We start from the raw sequence: 18,384 nt of genomic DNA, 5'->3' as shown, positions 1-18,384 counted from the left end.
CACACAATTACTGCTCTGGAGGACCAAAACAAGAGAGGTAATCTGTGTATTTTTAGTCTTTCGGAATGTACTGAAGACCCGGACTCAACATGTGTTGCTTTCTTAGAGCAATGGATTACTGAAACACTAGGCCCAACTTTCAACAAAGACTGCAAAATTGAGACGATAAAAACAGTTCCTATGGGGAAGAACAAAGGATCCAACACCATCAGGGCACTGATTTTCAAACCTCTAATCTACCAACACACTGAACATATCCTGTCTCACCTTTTGAAAATCAAGTCCAATCTTCTTAGGCATGCTGCACAGCATCCCAATGCTATGTAGCATGGCAAAACATTTTTTTGTCAAAAGCCATTTTGACACAGCCGCTCATGTCATTTTGCAGCGCACCCACAAAATGAAGCACACATACTTCTTTTTTTTACTGATCTGAGTTGAAATAGTAACAAAAATAAAAAAACAAGTGAACTTGTTTTTTTGTTAAGTTAAAGAGTGGAAGCAACAAGGAAGCAACACAGGGGGTCAGGGAAGTAGCAACACAGAGGGCACCAGTGGGGGAAGCAACGTGGAGGGCACAGGTTGGGGAAGTAGCACAAGGCTGCGAGAGAAGTAAATGGACAAGGGGTAAGCAAACAGCCAAGAGAACGTAATGTGGAGGGGGACAACCATACTGGTCAAAAAGCAATAGAGGAGAAGCACATGAGAGTGAGCGAATTACAGAAGAAGTAGGGGAGATGCACATGAGCAGAGAAAGAGGAACAAGAACACGGCTTGCAGGGAGTATACATGGGTGGTAGCCTTTACACTACATCCATAAACAAAACGAAACAAGCATTTGCAATTGGAGAGAGGAGTTGGCCTAACAGCTAGGGCAGTCAACCTCGAATCTAGGGACCTGGGTTCGAGTCCCGGCAATGACGCTGAACATCCTGCGATTCTGGGCAAATCACTTATCTCCCTGTGCCTAACAAAAATGAACGTGTCCTCATGTAATGCAGCTGGTGCTATGTAAAGTGCTCTGATACCCGATTCTGTTCAAGTTTGCACTATATAAAACTCTGTAAAAAAAATTAAAAAATAATAGATCTTGCATCTGCACGCCGATGGCAGCCTCTTCCTATAGATTCCAAAGTCTTCACACCAAGAAGAGCTGAGAGCATCTGTACGCTGACAATAGTGTCTGTAGATAAAAGACAGTTGCTGCACACATAGGACAGTCTCTGCACATTGAGACAGTCTGAATACTGAAACAAATTCTGCACATGGAGGGTAGTATATGCACACACTGGGAAGGCTCTGCACATCGAGAACAGTCCTGTGCACTAAAGAGAAATTTGGCACACTAAGCAGTTTCTGCACACCACGGAAAATCATTACAGGCGGACGCGACTCTACACCTTGAGGGCAATTTGAAATGGTGGCATTACTGTAATCTCCAAAGACTCAGGCTTATCGACGTTTATTTCAGAGGGTGCCACTGTGCCACAGAGGGCAGGTGCCTAATTAGTATGCTACTATACAGTGACTAAAATATACACTGTAAAGATATATGGCCCACATTCCAGCACACCAGAGTTTTGAAACCTCCTTACAAAGCTAACTAAGCTGCCACATAATTTCACTATCGTCTTTGGTGGAGATTTTATTATCCCGATGTACAGATTAACTGAAAGTCAGTCTAGATGTAAATTGTGTCCGCCAAAAGCCAACAAACAGATAGGCCATCTCTGTAAGATATAAAGTGGAAGATATATTGAAAATAACTAGCTCGAGCTGCAACAGTATTAAACCAAGCCCAATGTGTGACTATGTGTGCCTCTAAATAAGTGCATTGAAGAGCCCACCAAGTGGCAAATGTAAAGGCTGGTACTGACATATGAACTTGAAGCAAGTGCAAAATGAAGAAGACATAACAGCAATTAGTGATGCCATCAGACTCTTAATAAACGAACCAGGGTTCATGCAATTCACTGGTCACATTTTGCAATACCCTTAAGGCGATATTAAGAGGGATAATGATGAGCTGGATGCCTATAAAAAATAAAATCTGTCAAACTAAATACCCGTGCAAAGGAGATTTGGGGCTAGATGTAGGTAATTCTAATTTACCGACTCATAAATACCGAATTTTACAGATTCGGTATTTATGAATCGGTAAATTAGAAGGAGGGAGATGTAGATAAAAAAAATTTGAATTACCGATTCTGTAAAAATTGGTATTTACCGATTCGGTAAATACTGAATCGGTATTGCCCATTGATTCCGATGGGCCTTGAAGCCCATAGGAATCAATGGGCAATACCGATTCAGTATTTACCGAATCTGTAAATACCGAATCCTGCAAGGGTGCAGGGGGTGTCACTTTGACACCCTCTAGCACCCCGAATACAGGCACGTGTAACATGTGGCTAACATACATGGGCATGTCTGTGTGTCACATTGCACAGGTGTGCATGCACCTGTGCAATGTGACATGGGGATAGCTTTATATGCTTGAAGTGCAAAAACAACAATTGATGGATAGAATGCAGAACAATGGCATACATTTACCCCAGTACAGAGATCTGGGCCTAAATACATCATTTTTTTTGTTCCCCATGCCATTCCAAAAGGATTGGGTGGTAAAATACCGACTCTTAAGGGCCTGTGGCACTCTTTGAAGTGCCACCTACATCTCATTTATAGAATCGGTAAATTTACCGATTCGTTATTTTACCGAATCTGTATATTTACCGAATCGGTAAATTTACCGATTCTGTAAATGACATGCCCCCTACATGCCAAATCCTAAATACCGGTCGGTAACGGCCGAAATCGGTCGTTACCGACCGGTATTTGGGCTCCTACATCTGGCCCTTGATCTCTACAATTTCCAAACTGGCACTCTCATAAAGTAGTGCACATTGAAAACCTGAAACATCTAAAATATGAAAACAACAAAATCTAAAGTGGAAGGCCACAAGCGTGGGTTCAAGCCCAGAGAAGCAAAAATAGTCGTCACCCAAACAAACGAGCAAAATGCTAGCTTCTTACCTAAAATTGAAAGAGAAATCTTCATTAATCTCTCCAATTAAAGACCACTTTGGTAGGCTTCATTTAAAAGATCAGCACATTGTACAAGTGTTAAAAGAATATTATGCCAATCTGTAAATATTATGCCAATCTGTAAGCGAAGAATATTAAAATCAACCAGAAAAGCCTTGGTCTTTCTAAGTTAAAAAAATGAATACACTCTTAGGAGGAAGACATAGACAACCACAATACACAAGAAATCCTCAGGGCGATCTCTTCCATGCCAAAAGGTTAAAACAGGGACGATGGCTACATGTTAGCTTCTTATAAAATCTTTAGACATCATTGAGCCACTAGAAAATGTCCTGCAGCACATTGCTAACAATTGAGGTGTCACATGTACGACAACAGAAGCCATATTCATGTCCATTTCAAAGAGAAAATGATCTGTCTCAGACAAAAATTAGAGACCTATTTCATCAATAAACATAGAATCCAAAATGTATGCATAACTAACTACCTGCAGCTAAATCATTGCCAAACGTATTCAGCCGTCTTAATATGGTTCGGTCAAAGGCAAACTGGCATGTGACAATACTCACATCTACCCCTATTTAATAGAAAAGGCCAATTCAATGTTTTCACCCCTTGTGCAAAACACTTAGATACAGAAAAAGCCAGTGACAAAAAATCATGGTAGTGCCTAGAAAATACACTATGATGCTATGAGTTAGGGGACCAGTAGGTTAACATGGGGATAGCTTTATATGCTTGCCCTACTGGAAGTGCAAAAACAACAATTGATGGATAGAATGCAGAACAATGGCATACATTTACCCCAGTACAGAGATCTGGGCCTAAATACATAATTTTTTTGTTCCCCATGCCATTCCAGTTTGATCCAGCCATATGCAAATCAGTCTTGACCCTGCGCCCAATGGGAAAAGTCCAGCCCGAACTCCCAGGTCTGGTCCTCCCTGGACTGGAAACAAGCATCCTAGAACTGGTTTTGGGGTTTCACCCTACATCAGCCAGAATAGCTTGATTCCAGTAGCATGGAGAGCACAGGACCCTCGTCTGGGCATACCAGTCCCACTCGGGGTGACCAATGCAAAAACAACAATTGGTGGACAGAATGCAGAAGAATGTCATACATTCACCCCAGTACAGAGATCTGGGTCTAAATCCATCGTGTTTTGCTCCCCATGATATTCCAGTTTGAACCCAGTCATATGCAAATCAGTCTTGACCCTGCGCCCAATGGGGACAGTCCAGCCCGAACTGCCAGGCCGGGTACTCCCTGGACTGGAAAAAAGCATTCTAGGACCGGATACGGGGTTTCACCCCTCATTAGCCAGAATAGCTTGATTCCAGTGGCATGGGGATGCTATGAATTAGGGGACCAGTAGGTTAAAATGGGGATGGCTATATGCTCTCCTGCAAGAACAAAAAACTGTTTTTTTCAAGAATCCTTTCAGGGTGGACAGGGTACTAAACAAGGATGAGTTTTCATTAATGCTTTTTCTATTTACTATAGACCCCCTGTCACAATACATAAACAGAATCTCAGACACTAAGGGCCCGATGTAGGTAATCTCGATTTACCTACTCTTAAATACCGAATCATACCGATTCGGTATTTAAGAGTAGGTAAATTTGAAGTAGGCAGATGTAGGTAATTTTTCTTTTTCAATTACCGAATCTTACAGATTCTGTAAGATTCGGTATTTACTGATTCGGTAAATACTGAATCAGTATTTGCCATTGATTCCTATGGGCCTTGAAGCCCATAGGAATCGATGGCAAATACCGATTCGGTAATTACCGAATCGGTAAATACCGAATCCTGCCAGGGGGAACGGGGTGGCACTTTGACACCCTGTAGCACCCCAATGTCAGGCTTGTGTGCCATGTGGCACACAGGCATGTCTGTGTGTCACATGGCACAGGTGTACATGCACAGATGTGCATGTACACCTGAATTCGTTATTTACCATGCAATAGTATTACATGGTAAATAACGAATTCTTAGGGGCCTGTGGCACTGTTTAAAGCGCCACCTACATCTGCATTTACAGATTCTGTATTTTTACCGAGTCTGTATTTACCAATTCGGTAATTTTACCGATTCGGTAAAAACAGATTCGGTAAAAATACAGAATCTGTAAATACATGCCCCCTACATTGGAAAAGGCATTTACCGGTCGGTAACGGCCGAATTCGGCCGTTACCGACCGGTAAATGCCTACCTACAAAGGGCCGTAAATGTATTAATTTCGAATTCTGCTTCCTCAAAAAAGCTGTATAAGTAGGCAACATTCTAGTTTTTCCTCTGATGCTGATAAATCAGTTCTAAACTTTTTGAGGTGCATTTGTGAATACTACGAGGCCTCAGACTGCTGCATAGATAGAGAAAAACAGAAGTGTTACTCCTCAATGTAGTCTTCTTAATGGAGCAAATACAAAACACTGGTCGACAGTGGCAACCGAAATGTTTTAAGTATTTGGCAATAACGTTCTTAAACAACTTAATGAACTTATGGAAACTGTCTACTTGAAACTTAGAACACAAACGTTTTTACCTGTAAACCTATCAGATCATTCTGGGAACCCTCTAATCATACCTAAAGGACATATTTGCATAGGGCCTCTCGACCTTGAGACAACAGCACTGGGTATCCACAATGTCCCAGTGAAACCTGCGTAACTGAAGGCTGATCTTAATTGTATTTGCCTGATGCTATCCATTGCAATCAAACTAATGATATCATTATGAAATACCCCAATTGTGCCTGAGTGCACACCTGGTGGGCATTGCTAACCTTTTTAAGGGGTGCTCAAAAGCCATTATAAATACCCCAGGTCGCCTAAATTTGCACTGTTTGCTACACCACCAAAGGTTTGCTCCTCATTAACCTCATGCACTTATCTACACAAAATGCTAAACTAATTTCCTATGATTCATTCCTTTTACACCAGTTTGCTTGTTTGGGTCTGATAGCGCTGGATGTCTGCCTACCTTTGTACAATGCACGTCGCTGTCTCTCTCTCTCCACTTTCTGCCTGTTCTTTCTAGATCCACCTGTTTTTCTTCCATTTTTTCTCAATGTCATCTTTCTAATTCTTCTGTCCCCAACCTCTAGATAGTAGGGTACAAAATATTCTACAATTGCATTATTTCTCTTACTACAATCAACATTCTCTTTGTGATTTATCGTGAATTTAAGGGAGTATTGACAATCAATTGTGATCAAACTAATCTTGTAAATCTTTACCTACTTGTCCTAATGTGCTCATATGGATGACACGCTGGGGTCATACACTTGGATGTTATGTTTTCTTTCATTGTTTTGTTCTTTCTTAAAATTCCTTAAAATTATTTGAAATCCCTTGGATTCCCACACTAGGCGATATCCTGCAGGGTCTCACCTCAGATCATTTCAACATCTGCAAAACAAGTTTCTGCAACACAAGTCGCAGTTCTACAAATATCTACAGCTGAGGCATGCCCTGACCCCCTGATTCATCCGTTGGTCAAACTACCAGAATATCACCCCTAGAGGGCCGTCTCCTGATGGGAGATCTGGTAGCACAAAAAGTACAACAAATATACCAGACCCTAACAACTCACACCAAAACCACATTACACAAGACCAGGGAGGCATAGGCGATAGATTTTCCAACCATGACGGATTATGACTGGACCGAGGCACTTTCCAGTCCCCGGGGTGCTGTTGTTTCCACACAATACTGCCTTAGTCAGTTTAAATAGCTTCACCGTGCATATTATACAGGGTTTAGTCTGTGACGAATAGGTGTCATCCAGTCCCCCATATGTCTTAGCTGTGGGGACGCAGAGGGCACATTCCTACATATGGTCTGGAGCTGCGAGGCACTACAACCATATTGGTGGAAAATCTTGTCCTGCCTGGGCCGTGTCCTGTCCTGGGATCTCCCACTTGACCCAGGCTGTTTTAACTCCACAGGACTGAGGAGATTGGTGGGAATCGCTCCAAACAACACTTACTGTTCCTGGGCCTCACACTGGCCAACAGGGACATTGCTCAGGCGTGGAAGGCGACCTCCCCGCCGAGAGTGGGTGGGTGGAAGACGGCTATGGACATATGTATAGGGGCAGAGATTCAAGTGTACCAGGCAAGGGGCTGCTTGCAGAAATACAGGAAGATAGGGTCCGGCTGGGTGTCATATCGGGGTATTGATCTACTCCCTTTGCCATAAACTGATCCCTTGTAAATTCACCAGGTACCATGCCCTACTTTCTACTATATTTAAGACGAGTAACTCTGGAGTTGATACACCTAGTAATTTGCGTATGAGGGACTTTTGTGATGATCTGTGCTACATTTCTGATGTTAGGCCAGCTGTATGGCGGGCCATTTTGTTGAGGTCTTCACAAATATGGTACTTTCTACATCAAACTGTATTTGCAATGTTTGCTTTGGGCATTGCCCATCCCGTACCTTGGAAAATGAATAAAATCTGTTTTGAAAAAAACTATTTGGAATCAAAAACAAACAATGAAGGATGAAGATCATCTTAGGATATGTATATATTAAAAAATATATGGTATGTTTCTACACAGCGCAGCAGTTGTATCTGTGAAAAAAAGACAAGTACATTAAGCTGAGATGTTACCTACTGATGCTTTCCCAAGTTCCAAAACAAACTAAACCCAATTTACTGCCTGTGGGCACCATAAACCCACCGAAAACCCATAATTCTCTGGTACATCCATGCTCAGGAAATCCAGAGGAACAAAGTTGTGCGTCAATCCTATAACATATGTCCTAGGTGGGTATGAGCCCACTAGTGCTGGCAGAAGGTAAGGCGCTCCTGGAACTCATGTTGTCAACTGGTGCACTCATAGTTAGGGGTGAGGGAGAGAATCCTACATTAGTGACAAACAATGCTGTTTGCTGGCCTTTCGGGGTGAGACAAGCTATACAGGGGCTAGGTACATAGTGGGAGAATGGTTATAGCAGTCTAGCAAGCCCATTTTGGTTTAGTACTTTGATGATTGGTCTATAGCTGGGGCACCAAGATTCCAGTGAGTGTTCAATAAGAGGATTGGCTGCATATCCTTCCTAAAAAGGTGATGTATTTTGAATATGATTATGATCTTTCGATAACTGTTGACTGTATTCCTGAATCTAAGATATTCCATTGCAATTAGTGCGAAGATACACAGTATGATAAAGTATGTGGTAAAGGAGCCGTGTAGTTTGCATGGTATATCAAAATAAGTTGAAAGCCCTGAGATCAAAGCATGTTTGCCTGCTTGGAGGCATAAGAGAGGGCCTGCGGAGCATAAAATAAACATCTAGAACACAGATTGTATTCACTATTCAAACAAAGGGAAGGAAGCCCAGTGGATAAGCAATGTCGCACAGCACTACAAGGAATCAGATACAGTTTTCATTTGAATTAAATTAAGAACTCTTTCGGATAACCTAGACTTAAATTAGAAACAAATCATATTTGATGCACCGCATTTTTCAAATATGTTACTGACCTTGGAATCTCCTACTCCTTCTGTCAGGAACGGATTACTGAGAAGCATGCGATGGGATAACAGAGAGAGAATTTAGTCCCAACCGATCTACTTATATAACAACGCTTTTGCTCGATTACGTACCCTCACGTGGGAAATTCTTACTCGTATAGCTTCAAGAGTTCACACATGTAGTTGAGATCAGAAAGGGCAGTATGTGCTGAAAAGTTATTCCGGCTATGAACAAAAAAAATATGTGTCACATTACGTCTGAGGTACAACTGTGAGGAGTCGTTCGAACCCAGCTGTTATTGGGACATGTAGGGTATATATCTGTTCTGTTTTTCAAAGAAGCGCACTGTAAATGTGTTCAAATTAAAATGTTCAGTTAAGCTCAATGGCATTTCTGCTTTTCAAGAACAGTGTTTTATGTCGCAATCGCAGGCGAGGGCACAGTTACTTCACAAACACCCGTTTCTCTTAATGAGTGAGCTTGAAAAAAGAAGTGAAAATCAATGATCCAAAAAATTCGAGTTGAAACGTGACCTTAACTTGGGGACCTAGCGCCATCACATTTAGACAGGGGGTGCTTATTGGTAAGCCTTCTGTACTCATAACACACAAGTAGTTTATGACCACTCATGAAGAAGCAAAACAAATACGATTTATTTCAACAACTTCAGGCAAGGGCAGTCCGCTGCAGATCATCGGTAATGGTAAATGAACTGCTTCTGCTGTGTTGCACCTTAAAACGATGGGGTTAATACTTTGTTATTGGTGGCGAGAATCAGTGTTGTGTGTCCAAAAAGAAGGTATGGAAGGACATACATACACAAAAGTGTGCAATCCTGCCAGTGCATATAGCACCACTTGGACCATTTCCACAGGGCACTGCTCCAGATGTATCCATCAGCGTGCAGTTGTAACCCCCTACCTCCCCCATTCCACTAACAGAAAGAGTTTGCAATTGTGTGTGGATACACGATATCCCTACTGATTAGCAGCAGAGTCATGTGTGCATTACATACATCTAATTTGCAGCGTTTGGATAATCAAAGTTGAAAATCTCCCAGCGACCAAAGGAGACCCACTCCCATCCCTATGCTGGTTACTGCTATTGCTGTGTGCGCAGGCTGCAACACTGAACAGAGCTTCTGCAAAAACGGACGCCCGAAAAAGGTGCGATAAGGGAGAGGCGATGTTGCGCGTACATGGGACACAGGTTCGGTGCTCATGCAAGAGTACAGAATGACAAGGGCCAGCAGTATTAATTAAAAATAATGCTTTTCAAAGACAGCATTTACAAACATCCAATACTTTTGGTGAAACGACAGTGATGTTCATGTACTGGGCGCAGCTTAGGGTGCAAAACAAATCCAAAATTGCAACCAAAACATCATTCGGCTAGTCAATGGAAATTTGCACACATAAATTATAAAATTACTGAGAGCCAGGGACGTTGATTCACTGGACAGAACATCACAGAAGGGGGATTCCCCAGCTCTTCATAGTAGCTGCAGGATAACTGTAGCTTTCCTACCGACGCCCACCCCTTGCTTACCAGCTCTTCAGCATCCTGCTCCCTGCTGATCCGCTGTCTCACCTCGGTCATTTTGGACCCTCGATGCACAGAAAGGAAAATACAGAGATTTGCACTTCGTGCACCAACCCTGCTTCTTCTTCAGCAGTAGCACCCAATGCTCGGTTTCTACTCTGCGGCTGCGCGAAACAACATTGTGATGTCATTCAAATTGTCACTGTTCCTAAGGGGGTCTGGTGGTGGGAAGGGGGGGGGGGGGGCAGGAGATAGAAACTGAAGACAGACTGAAAGCTCTGCGAACCGGCCATCTTCACAAGGACGAAGGCGGCGGAGCTCATCACATTGACGGTTTATTATCGTTTCTGCAACGCAGCCGGCACGGCTATATAGAAGCATCAAGAACTATTTGCGATATTTTTTTAATGTCTGTCTTCGATTAGAGTGGAAAGCTAAAGACAATCTCCGCTATGGTAGTTTCATTTCTGAAGTCCAGATGCGCACCACTAGCGCGTTTAACGTTTTTTTGTACATATTAATGGACAATTACACTTAGGAATAAATAGCTTGTGCGGATTTTCACTATAATTTATTATCTGAAGTCTACCAGCTTTATCACGGATGGTAGCAGTAGGGCTCGCACGTTTAAAACATTTTTGGGAGACCGCAGACTCTAATTAGGATATGGTTGATGATATGACAGACAGTAAGTGACCATGCTACTTCTTTATCTCTTTGCTGTTTTTCTTCTCCTAGTACTTACCCAATAAGTTATGTAGAAGCTCAAAAAAGTTGAAATATCAGACAAAGCAACAAAAAATTGTAGCAAGAGAAGATAAATAATTAGAACATGTAGAACAACAGAATTGATGATATTTTTATTTTTTATTTAATGCGATTTTATATAGCGCGAACCTTACCCGAAGGTGTCAGAGCGCTTTACATGGTGGGACCCAGGGAGAGCCAGGCGCGAGCTGGTCTTTCCCTGGGTGCGTTCGCGCGAGGGAGGAACAGGTGGGGGTTGATTAGGGGTTTATAAGGGGAGATTAGGCAGGCGGGCTGGAAGTGCGTAGCGGGAGGCTAGGGAAGGGAGGTTCTTTTTTGCCCCACCCACCCTCCCCCTTTTTTTCTCTTAGTTGGGTTTTTTACTTAGCGGTGCTCTAGGCGCTGCTCTGGTCCTCGGGAGTTGCCACGGTTAGGACAGGTGTCTTGGTTCTTTCAGGAGGCGGTTTTTGCTAGTGGGGTGGGCAGCCTGGAGCGGGTTGGCCATCCTGAAGGGTAGCTCATTGGGAATCCAGGGGGTTTTCGGCAAGAGTTAGTTTCGGGTTCAGTTAGGTAGGGATGTTTAGGCATACTGTGTAGATTGGAATGTTTTGAAAATAAATAAATAATTAATGTGTTAAAGAAATGTATTATGCACCTGTCTTAAAATAAAGGTGCCTTTCTTGCTCCTAGAAGAAGTGTGGACAGTGATTTTCTTGCGCGAAGGAACCAGTTGCAAAACACAAGGACTAAGGATTACATGCGTTACATAAAAGATACAAATAGAAAAAAATTCAAATGTACAAGATGTAAAGTCACACAAAAAGAGATATAAACAGAAAGAAAAATTGCAAATGCACAAATAGTAAAGTCACTCAAGGAAGAGATACGAATGGATATACTTTAAGAGTCACATAGGAATGGTAGAGAGTACAAAGGTCTACTGCATATACTAGTGATTAGAGTTATCTCTATATACATAGGGATGGGATACGAATGGATATCCTCTAAGAGTCACATAGGAATGGTAGAGAGTACAAAGGTCTACTGCATATACTAGTGATTAGAGTTATCTCTACATACATAGGAAAGGGATACGAATGGATAGACTCTGAAGGTCACAGAGGAATGGTAGAGAGTACAAAGGTCTACTGCATATACTAGTGATTTGAGTTATCTCTATATACATAAAAGCAGTTTATGTGGCCAGGGGTAGACCCAGGGCATGGGTGAAGGTGTGGGGTCAATGGAACGAATACCGTGGCGACATTTGTACTCCTCCCCTTGTGGACACTATCGAGATTACCCTATCTCCCTAGGCTGGCGTTCCCGGACTCTTCATATAGGGACTGAGCTGGTGTCACCGGCTCTTCCCCCCTTCTTCTTCCTGATCTCTGCCCCCCTCCCCCCCCCCCCCCCGCTCCATACTCCTTAGTGCTTAGAATATTATTACTGCACCTCCGCTGCTGTCCCCCCCTTGCGTCCCTTGGGCTGACCTTCAGTGATACACTCTCGCCTTTTTGTATGTTTGTTCTTTCATATATATAAAACCTGTTTTGGTCCTGTATATAATGTGGAGTATTGCATTGTTGATTGACGGTTACCTCTGCGGGCTTATGTGATATGTCTCTCCTCCTTTTTAGCGGCTGGCCCGTGTGGTTGTAGGCCCATCCTTGTACATCTCTGCTTGCTCAAATAAAGGTTTTTAAAAAAATAAAAAATAAAAATAAATAAAAATAAAAGCAGAGTTCCATTAAGTGGGGTCGGAGGGTGGGAGTGATACTGGGGTATGGAAAAAAGGCAAATCAGAAACATTTGAGGATCGTCAAGGGGGAAATGAGGGCGAAGGGTAAAGGCCGAGGGAACAGACAAGATGGTGGGCCAGGGTCAGGAGAAAGAAGCGGCTGCGAGCAGCAGCAGAATGGCGGCCATAGAGGAGCAGAGCAGAGGGGGGCAGCCACAGGAGCAGGGAAGGAAAGGGATTGGGGGACCACCAAAGCCAAAACGAGTCAATTAGATGGGCAAACGCTCAGGGGCCACTGGGCAGCAGAGTCACTGAGGATGTTCAAAGGCACAGTCTCTGGGTCGCAAGGGCAGCAGTGCCCCTCAGGCTGCATGCAGCACACTAAATGTCTGTGGAAGTCCGCGAGGGTGCCAGAGACACAGTCCAGGAAGGCGTGCACCCCCAGGTTAAGACAGCAAAGAAAAGCCCGGAGGCGTCACACAGTAGTGTCGAGATTCTCCCCGAAACTGCACCCCTGTACCTGGCAATACGGAAAGGCAACAGCAGTGGAGTGACTGTAAGATGAAGCGTCCTCATATCGCCTCTTGGTTATTTGGCATCCCTATGCTAAGGGCGAGACGGCTGGAAGTGAAAGTAGTAGAAGGGAGAACGTTGCAATGCAGGGCCCACCAGTTGATGCAAAGGTTCAGCAGTGCTCAGATCGATCTGGCAGAGACAGTGGTACCGGTGGTCTATAGTCGCTGCTATCTTGGAACCAGGCAGGCCACGAGTTAGCGCCATATGGTGAGTTCCGCATAGGAGCACAGGGGTACGCGTTGTTACTCGCGTTGGTGCCCCTGGATCCAACCATACACCGCATGATTCCAGGAGTTCGCCAGGTGAACAGTTGGAGTCAACGGCCCAATATCGCAAGGGCGCTGCCATCTTTGGGTCAGGCGACAGACCGCATGGTGTCCCTGCCAGGTAAGCCTCTCGCCGAAGAGCAGGGAGCTCTTCTCTACACCGTGCCGGAAACCGGCTCACCTTGGGTGCGAGAGTCGGCGAGGAGAAACCCAAGTCCCGGGAGCGCCGTCCTCACCAGATCCAATGCTCGGGGACGATCGGCAGCCGCCATTTTAGCCCGTGGCCCTGAGAGCCTCACGAGGCCGGGACGGGAGTGTAGATTAGGCAGTCCGATCTTTGGAGCACCCAACACCTGTTTGACAACATCGGCCAAATAAATACCCAAACTTCAGATGGTAACACATGCATGCCAACATTTTAGAAGAGGAAAGCGAGAGATTAAAAAAATAATAATAGGGAGAATGTATTTCAGACATTGATTTTTATTGAGGGCAGGCAACACTCAGCTCATGCTTTTGTTTTCCGACAATCATATGTCGGACCTGGCCAATTTTCAAAAGGGAATACTTGCCTTCGCAGAGTGGATGAATGCCAATTGCTTGCGTTTGAACACAAGCAAAGCAGAAATTCTCCTACTAGGAAAATATACCCAGTCTTGGGGCAACCACTGGTGACCTCCCTCCCTCAGGCCTCGCCCCCACCCAAAACAGCTCTCTAACTTTCGAAGCGCAGGCCAAAAAGTAGTAGGCATGTGCTTCAGGCTCTTGAGAGGACTTAAACCCATCCCTGGTCTTTTAGATCCTGGTATTCAACAAACCATTATTCAGTTAGATTGCTACAACATTCTATACTTGAGAGTCAATAAGTCTGCAACTAGAAGACTCCAGCTGGCACAAATCGCTGCAGCCAGGCTACTGTTCTCCTTCCTAAATTTTGCTCTGTTTCCGATCTCCTTTGCAAACTGCATTGGCTCCCTTTAGACCGGCGTGTGCAATTTAAGACCTTATGTACCGCCCGTAAGATTCTGCATTCCCAGGGGGCCCCTATCTTGTCAAACTTGATATCTGTGTATCGATCTTCACGTCCTCTACGTTCGGCTGATCTTAATCTAGTCATTATCCCATGTGTTAAGAGTAAGAGAGGGAGCAGCTCTTTTCGTGCCAAGGCCCCTCCTCTCTGGAACTTGCTCCCCTTTTCTATCAAGAACATTTAGAATCATTTTCAGTTCAGGAAAACACTCCAGTTTCTTCAGTTAGGGGTCACTCTCTTCCCCCATCTGTTTTAAGTTGTTGTTGCAGTCTGTTTCTTGCAATGGACTAGCTCTGGGAAACCCTGTTGCTGGGGCAGCTATGCGCTTTACAAATTTTATAATATAACAGGGCGAGGCATTAATTGTGTCTTTTGTCATGTATAGGACTTGCAAGGGTGCTACTGCAAGGTCGGATATCAGAAAAGCAAAAAACAATGTTCTTTCCTATCTGTCAGGAGCACGGAGAAAGTGCTATAGCAGGCAGAGGGAGCGTGACAAAAATGTTGTGCACTGGCCTGCGGTAGCAGGTTACTAGAAGTGCATACTCCGAGTCACACAAGACCAGTCCCTATCGGCAGAAACCTGTCGAAGAATCAGGTTTTTGCATTCAGGAATCAGGAGGCAGGAGACTAGCCTTGAAATCAGTAGCCTCCTGCCTCAATCAGAAGGGTTGGCATGTACGGTAACAAGACATGAGGAGAGGACCACAAAGCGGAACAGCATGTCGCTGTGGCGGCTCCTTTAAAAGAGGTCCGGGAGCAGAGATTCCTCAGAGCAGAGACTAAAACTGGTAAAAGACCTTTTGAATCATAGCTTAAGGATAACTCATTGTAATAGTGAAACAAATCCACTTGCTCAGGTCCGAGGATGAGAAACGCTTGCAACATCCTGATAAACCTAAAGTAACAGAGAAAACCAGCATTAGCATAGCCAATAGATCTTGCTTTTGGGAGCTTATAAGTATTTAGTTATGCAGTACAATATCCTTGGTGCAACAACACCAACTATTGCATGGCTAAACACATAAGCTTCCAAAGGCGGTACCTATTGGTTATGCCAATGCTTGTTTTTCCAAAATCTTCCACTCTGTGAATTGGCGAGAGGGAGAGGGATCTGAGTGAGCAGGGTCATTTTGAACTGGCGGGGGGGTGTAGTATGCAAGCTGAAGTGGATTCTTGAGGGGAGAGGTCTTGTGAGTTGAGGGTTCTGCATACTTGCCTGGCGCTACGTAGGGCATTCTGACCCAAAGAGGCACCCAGCAGCGGTTTCTGAGCGCTAGATTGAGAGGTTTTGTGAACTGTGAATTCTTCAAGCAAGAGTCCGACAAAAAGAAACGGGGAGAATTAGAAAGAAAATTGAGAATGAAAAATAATGTGGGAGTGAAAAGAAGAGGCAAAAAAGAAAAAAATCGACCGGAAAGAAAAAAAACGGAAACCACATAAAGAGAGTGAGGTGTGTGGGCGAACACACATTAAATATATTTTCCACAAAATTTGGAGTTATATGTGATTGCACCATTAATTTCACAGAATATGAGTTTGTGCGAACTTCAAACTTTACTGTTGGTTGATGTGTTATGTATAAGGCTCACCATGGTGCCTAACCGGTACTAATAGAGTAAGTCACTATTTATTGACTGAGCCAAGCAGACATCGTTATGAGGACGGTGGCGCCGAGGACGGCGGCGCCGAGGACCTACGTTCGCAGTCCACACAGACTCATTGGAATGCGTGTGCGTGCTTGGATGCGTATGAATGTGTGTTGGAGGTGCTCAGTCGGTATAAAGGTTTCGGAGCCTAAAGTTAGACATTTGAAACCACCCTAGGGTCGCGCTACCAATGGCGGGAAAACTCTCTTTACCACCAACGTACAAATCTCTCACCCGGTTAAGAAGGTGCCTCTGGGTCTTAGTGCGTTAATCTGAAATATCAGCTGTTTCGGGCACACTGTATCAATCGGCAAAATTCTGAAACCATGCAGAGGGACACAGATATGCAAAGCAGGGATATTTGGACAGAGGTGCAGCAGAACTGAAGTGACTGAGCAGTGGGGTTCAGTGTCCCAGAAATGATAATCTGCATTTTTGCGTTGAGAGAAAGTCTCCGGAGTAGTAGTCTGTCCCTACACATGGATACGGATTTTGTAAACGACTGTGCAGCGCTGATACCATGCATCCAGAGTGGTATTACCTACTTGTGCATTTGCATTAAGCAACCTCAATGCTACATTAAAATATATTGGTATAATGTGAGAAGTGTCACAAGAGAGAATGAGAAAAAAACCTGTATAGGGCAGTGCACCCGAAACAGTATTGAGTATTTGTGGAGTCTCCCTGTCTCTGAAGCTGGATTGCACAAAGAGACAGTTTGGGGCAGTGTACAAGAGGACTTACCAGATCTCTGTATAGTGTCAGTACATCTAAAGAAGTATTTTACATTTGATACGTTTTGGAGAAGTGTGTCTCAAGCAGCCCTGAATATCGCTGTAATGTCACTATATCTAATGCTGTATGGTGCTCTGTAAAACACGTTAGCGCCACCTGGTGTATTTCATGCAGTAAGGCCCCAGAAATATTCTGCCAAATGCAATGTATCTCCGTCACGATGCGCTGAATGAGGAAGAGATAGGAAGCCAGATGGCGACTCTGCGCGTGCCCGCGCGCGTTACCGCAAGCTTTAGGCCACAAGCAAAAGCATGTGGTCAGATTTTGAAAGCCCACTCACTAAATGTCTCGCCAGACCAGCGCATTCGCTGGCTCAGGCGAGACCTAAAAATGGACTTCCAAAAGGAAAGGAAGAGGTTCAGTTTATGTATGTCAACAGTTCTATGGGCATCTAGAAGATTCAATTCTTTGCCCTTTTCTAAACCTAGATTGGGTAAAAAAGAAGGGGGAGGGGAAATATCCTGCCAACATTGAAAAGAAGAAGGTATTTTGGGCCAAAGAAAACAGAATAAGGGTGCAAAACATTATTGTCTGGGGAAATCTAAGGAAGGGATCTTCATACAACAAAGTCCCCAGCTCACCAACACTTTGATCCAAACAAAAAGGTACGAAAAAACATAGGCCGAAGAAATTTGAAGTCTATGAATAGATATTAAAGGTTTAAATTGGGTCTTGTAGAGCCTGAAGTACCAAACCAGTTCCTAAGAAGAAACTTGGATTGAAGAATTGGTGTCTTCAGAAAAAACCTCTTAAGCAGCCTGGATGACGATTCAGAGACAGGAAGACGTCTGCCCATATGAACACTCTAATTGCTCCCTATGGGCTTCTCAGAATAGAAACAACAAGTTTAAAAAAAGCAATCATGTAGATAGTCTAGAAACGAAACCAACAAAATGATGTACCTTCGCCTAGATATCCAGCCAACTCTACACCAACTACCCATTGGCTAAAGCCGGTCAAGACAAACTGCAGACTCTGTGGGGTGGAAAAAAAACCTCTAATGCACATCCACTGCCTCTGCCTGGCAATGGTATCAGACTCCACAGGGAAGCTGCAGGGCGCCTTCAAACAGGCAGAAGTTCGAATATGCAGGCAAGCCACCATTGCAGCACTTAACCCAGAACCTACACAGCTTTACATCAGGGTGGTACAATTTCTGGGAATCTTAGAAGCAAGAACAAAGGCCACAGGGGAGATGCTGATTCCTCATACAGTACGGGCAAGTAGCCTAGACACTGAAGAGACATGACATTAAACCCGCCTATTAAACTTGGATAACCGAGGCCAGTCCAAACCTACAATGGAGAAAAACAGAGGCAGGGTAGCAGTTGAGAATGACCATCGCGACCCATGACATCGGAGATCAGCTCAGCATGCTCTATAATAACTGAACATTGCCAGAATGATGCAAAGATTTACAATGCTACATGGACAACCGAAGACCATCATGCCCACTGGCCTCAAAAATGTTTGCCGCCATAAGAAAGCTTGGACAGAA

General features: G+C 44.0%; 1 protein-coding gene across 1 annotated transcript in view; it reads right to left on the bottom strand.

The window, feature by feature from the left end:
* The window catches only part of CDS2 (CDP-diacylglycerol synthase 2), a 432,047-nt gene extending 421,805 nt beyond the window's left edge, over positions 1-10,242 (bottom strand). Inside the window, exon 1 of the mRNA XM_078666643.1 lies at positions 10,089-10,242. Coding sequence (XP_078522769.1) covers positions 10,089-10,139 — 51 coding nt within the window. The 5' untranslated portion in view covers positions 10,140-10,242. The remainder of the gene's footprint in view (positions 1-10,088) is intronic.
* Between the last annotated feature and the right edge of the window lie 8,142 nt (positions 10,243-18,384).

Source organism: Lissotriton helveticus, chromosome 11 (assembly GCF_964261635.1).
Source record: "Lissotriton helveticus chromosome 11, aLisHel1.1, whole genome shotgun sequence".
NCBI classification, from domain to species: Eukaryota; Metazoa; Chordata; class Amphibia; order Caudata; family Salamandridae; genus Lissotriton; species Lissotriton helveticus.
The sequence above is the reverse complement of the archived record's forward strand: the minus strand, read 5'-3'. Positions and strand labels throughout refer to the sequence as shown.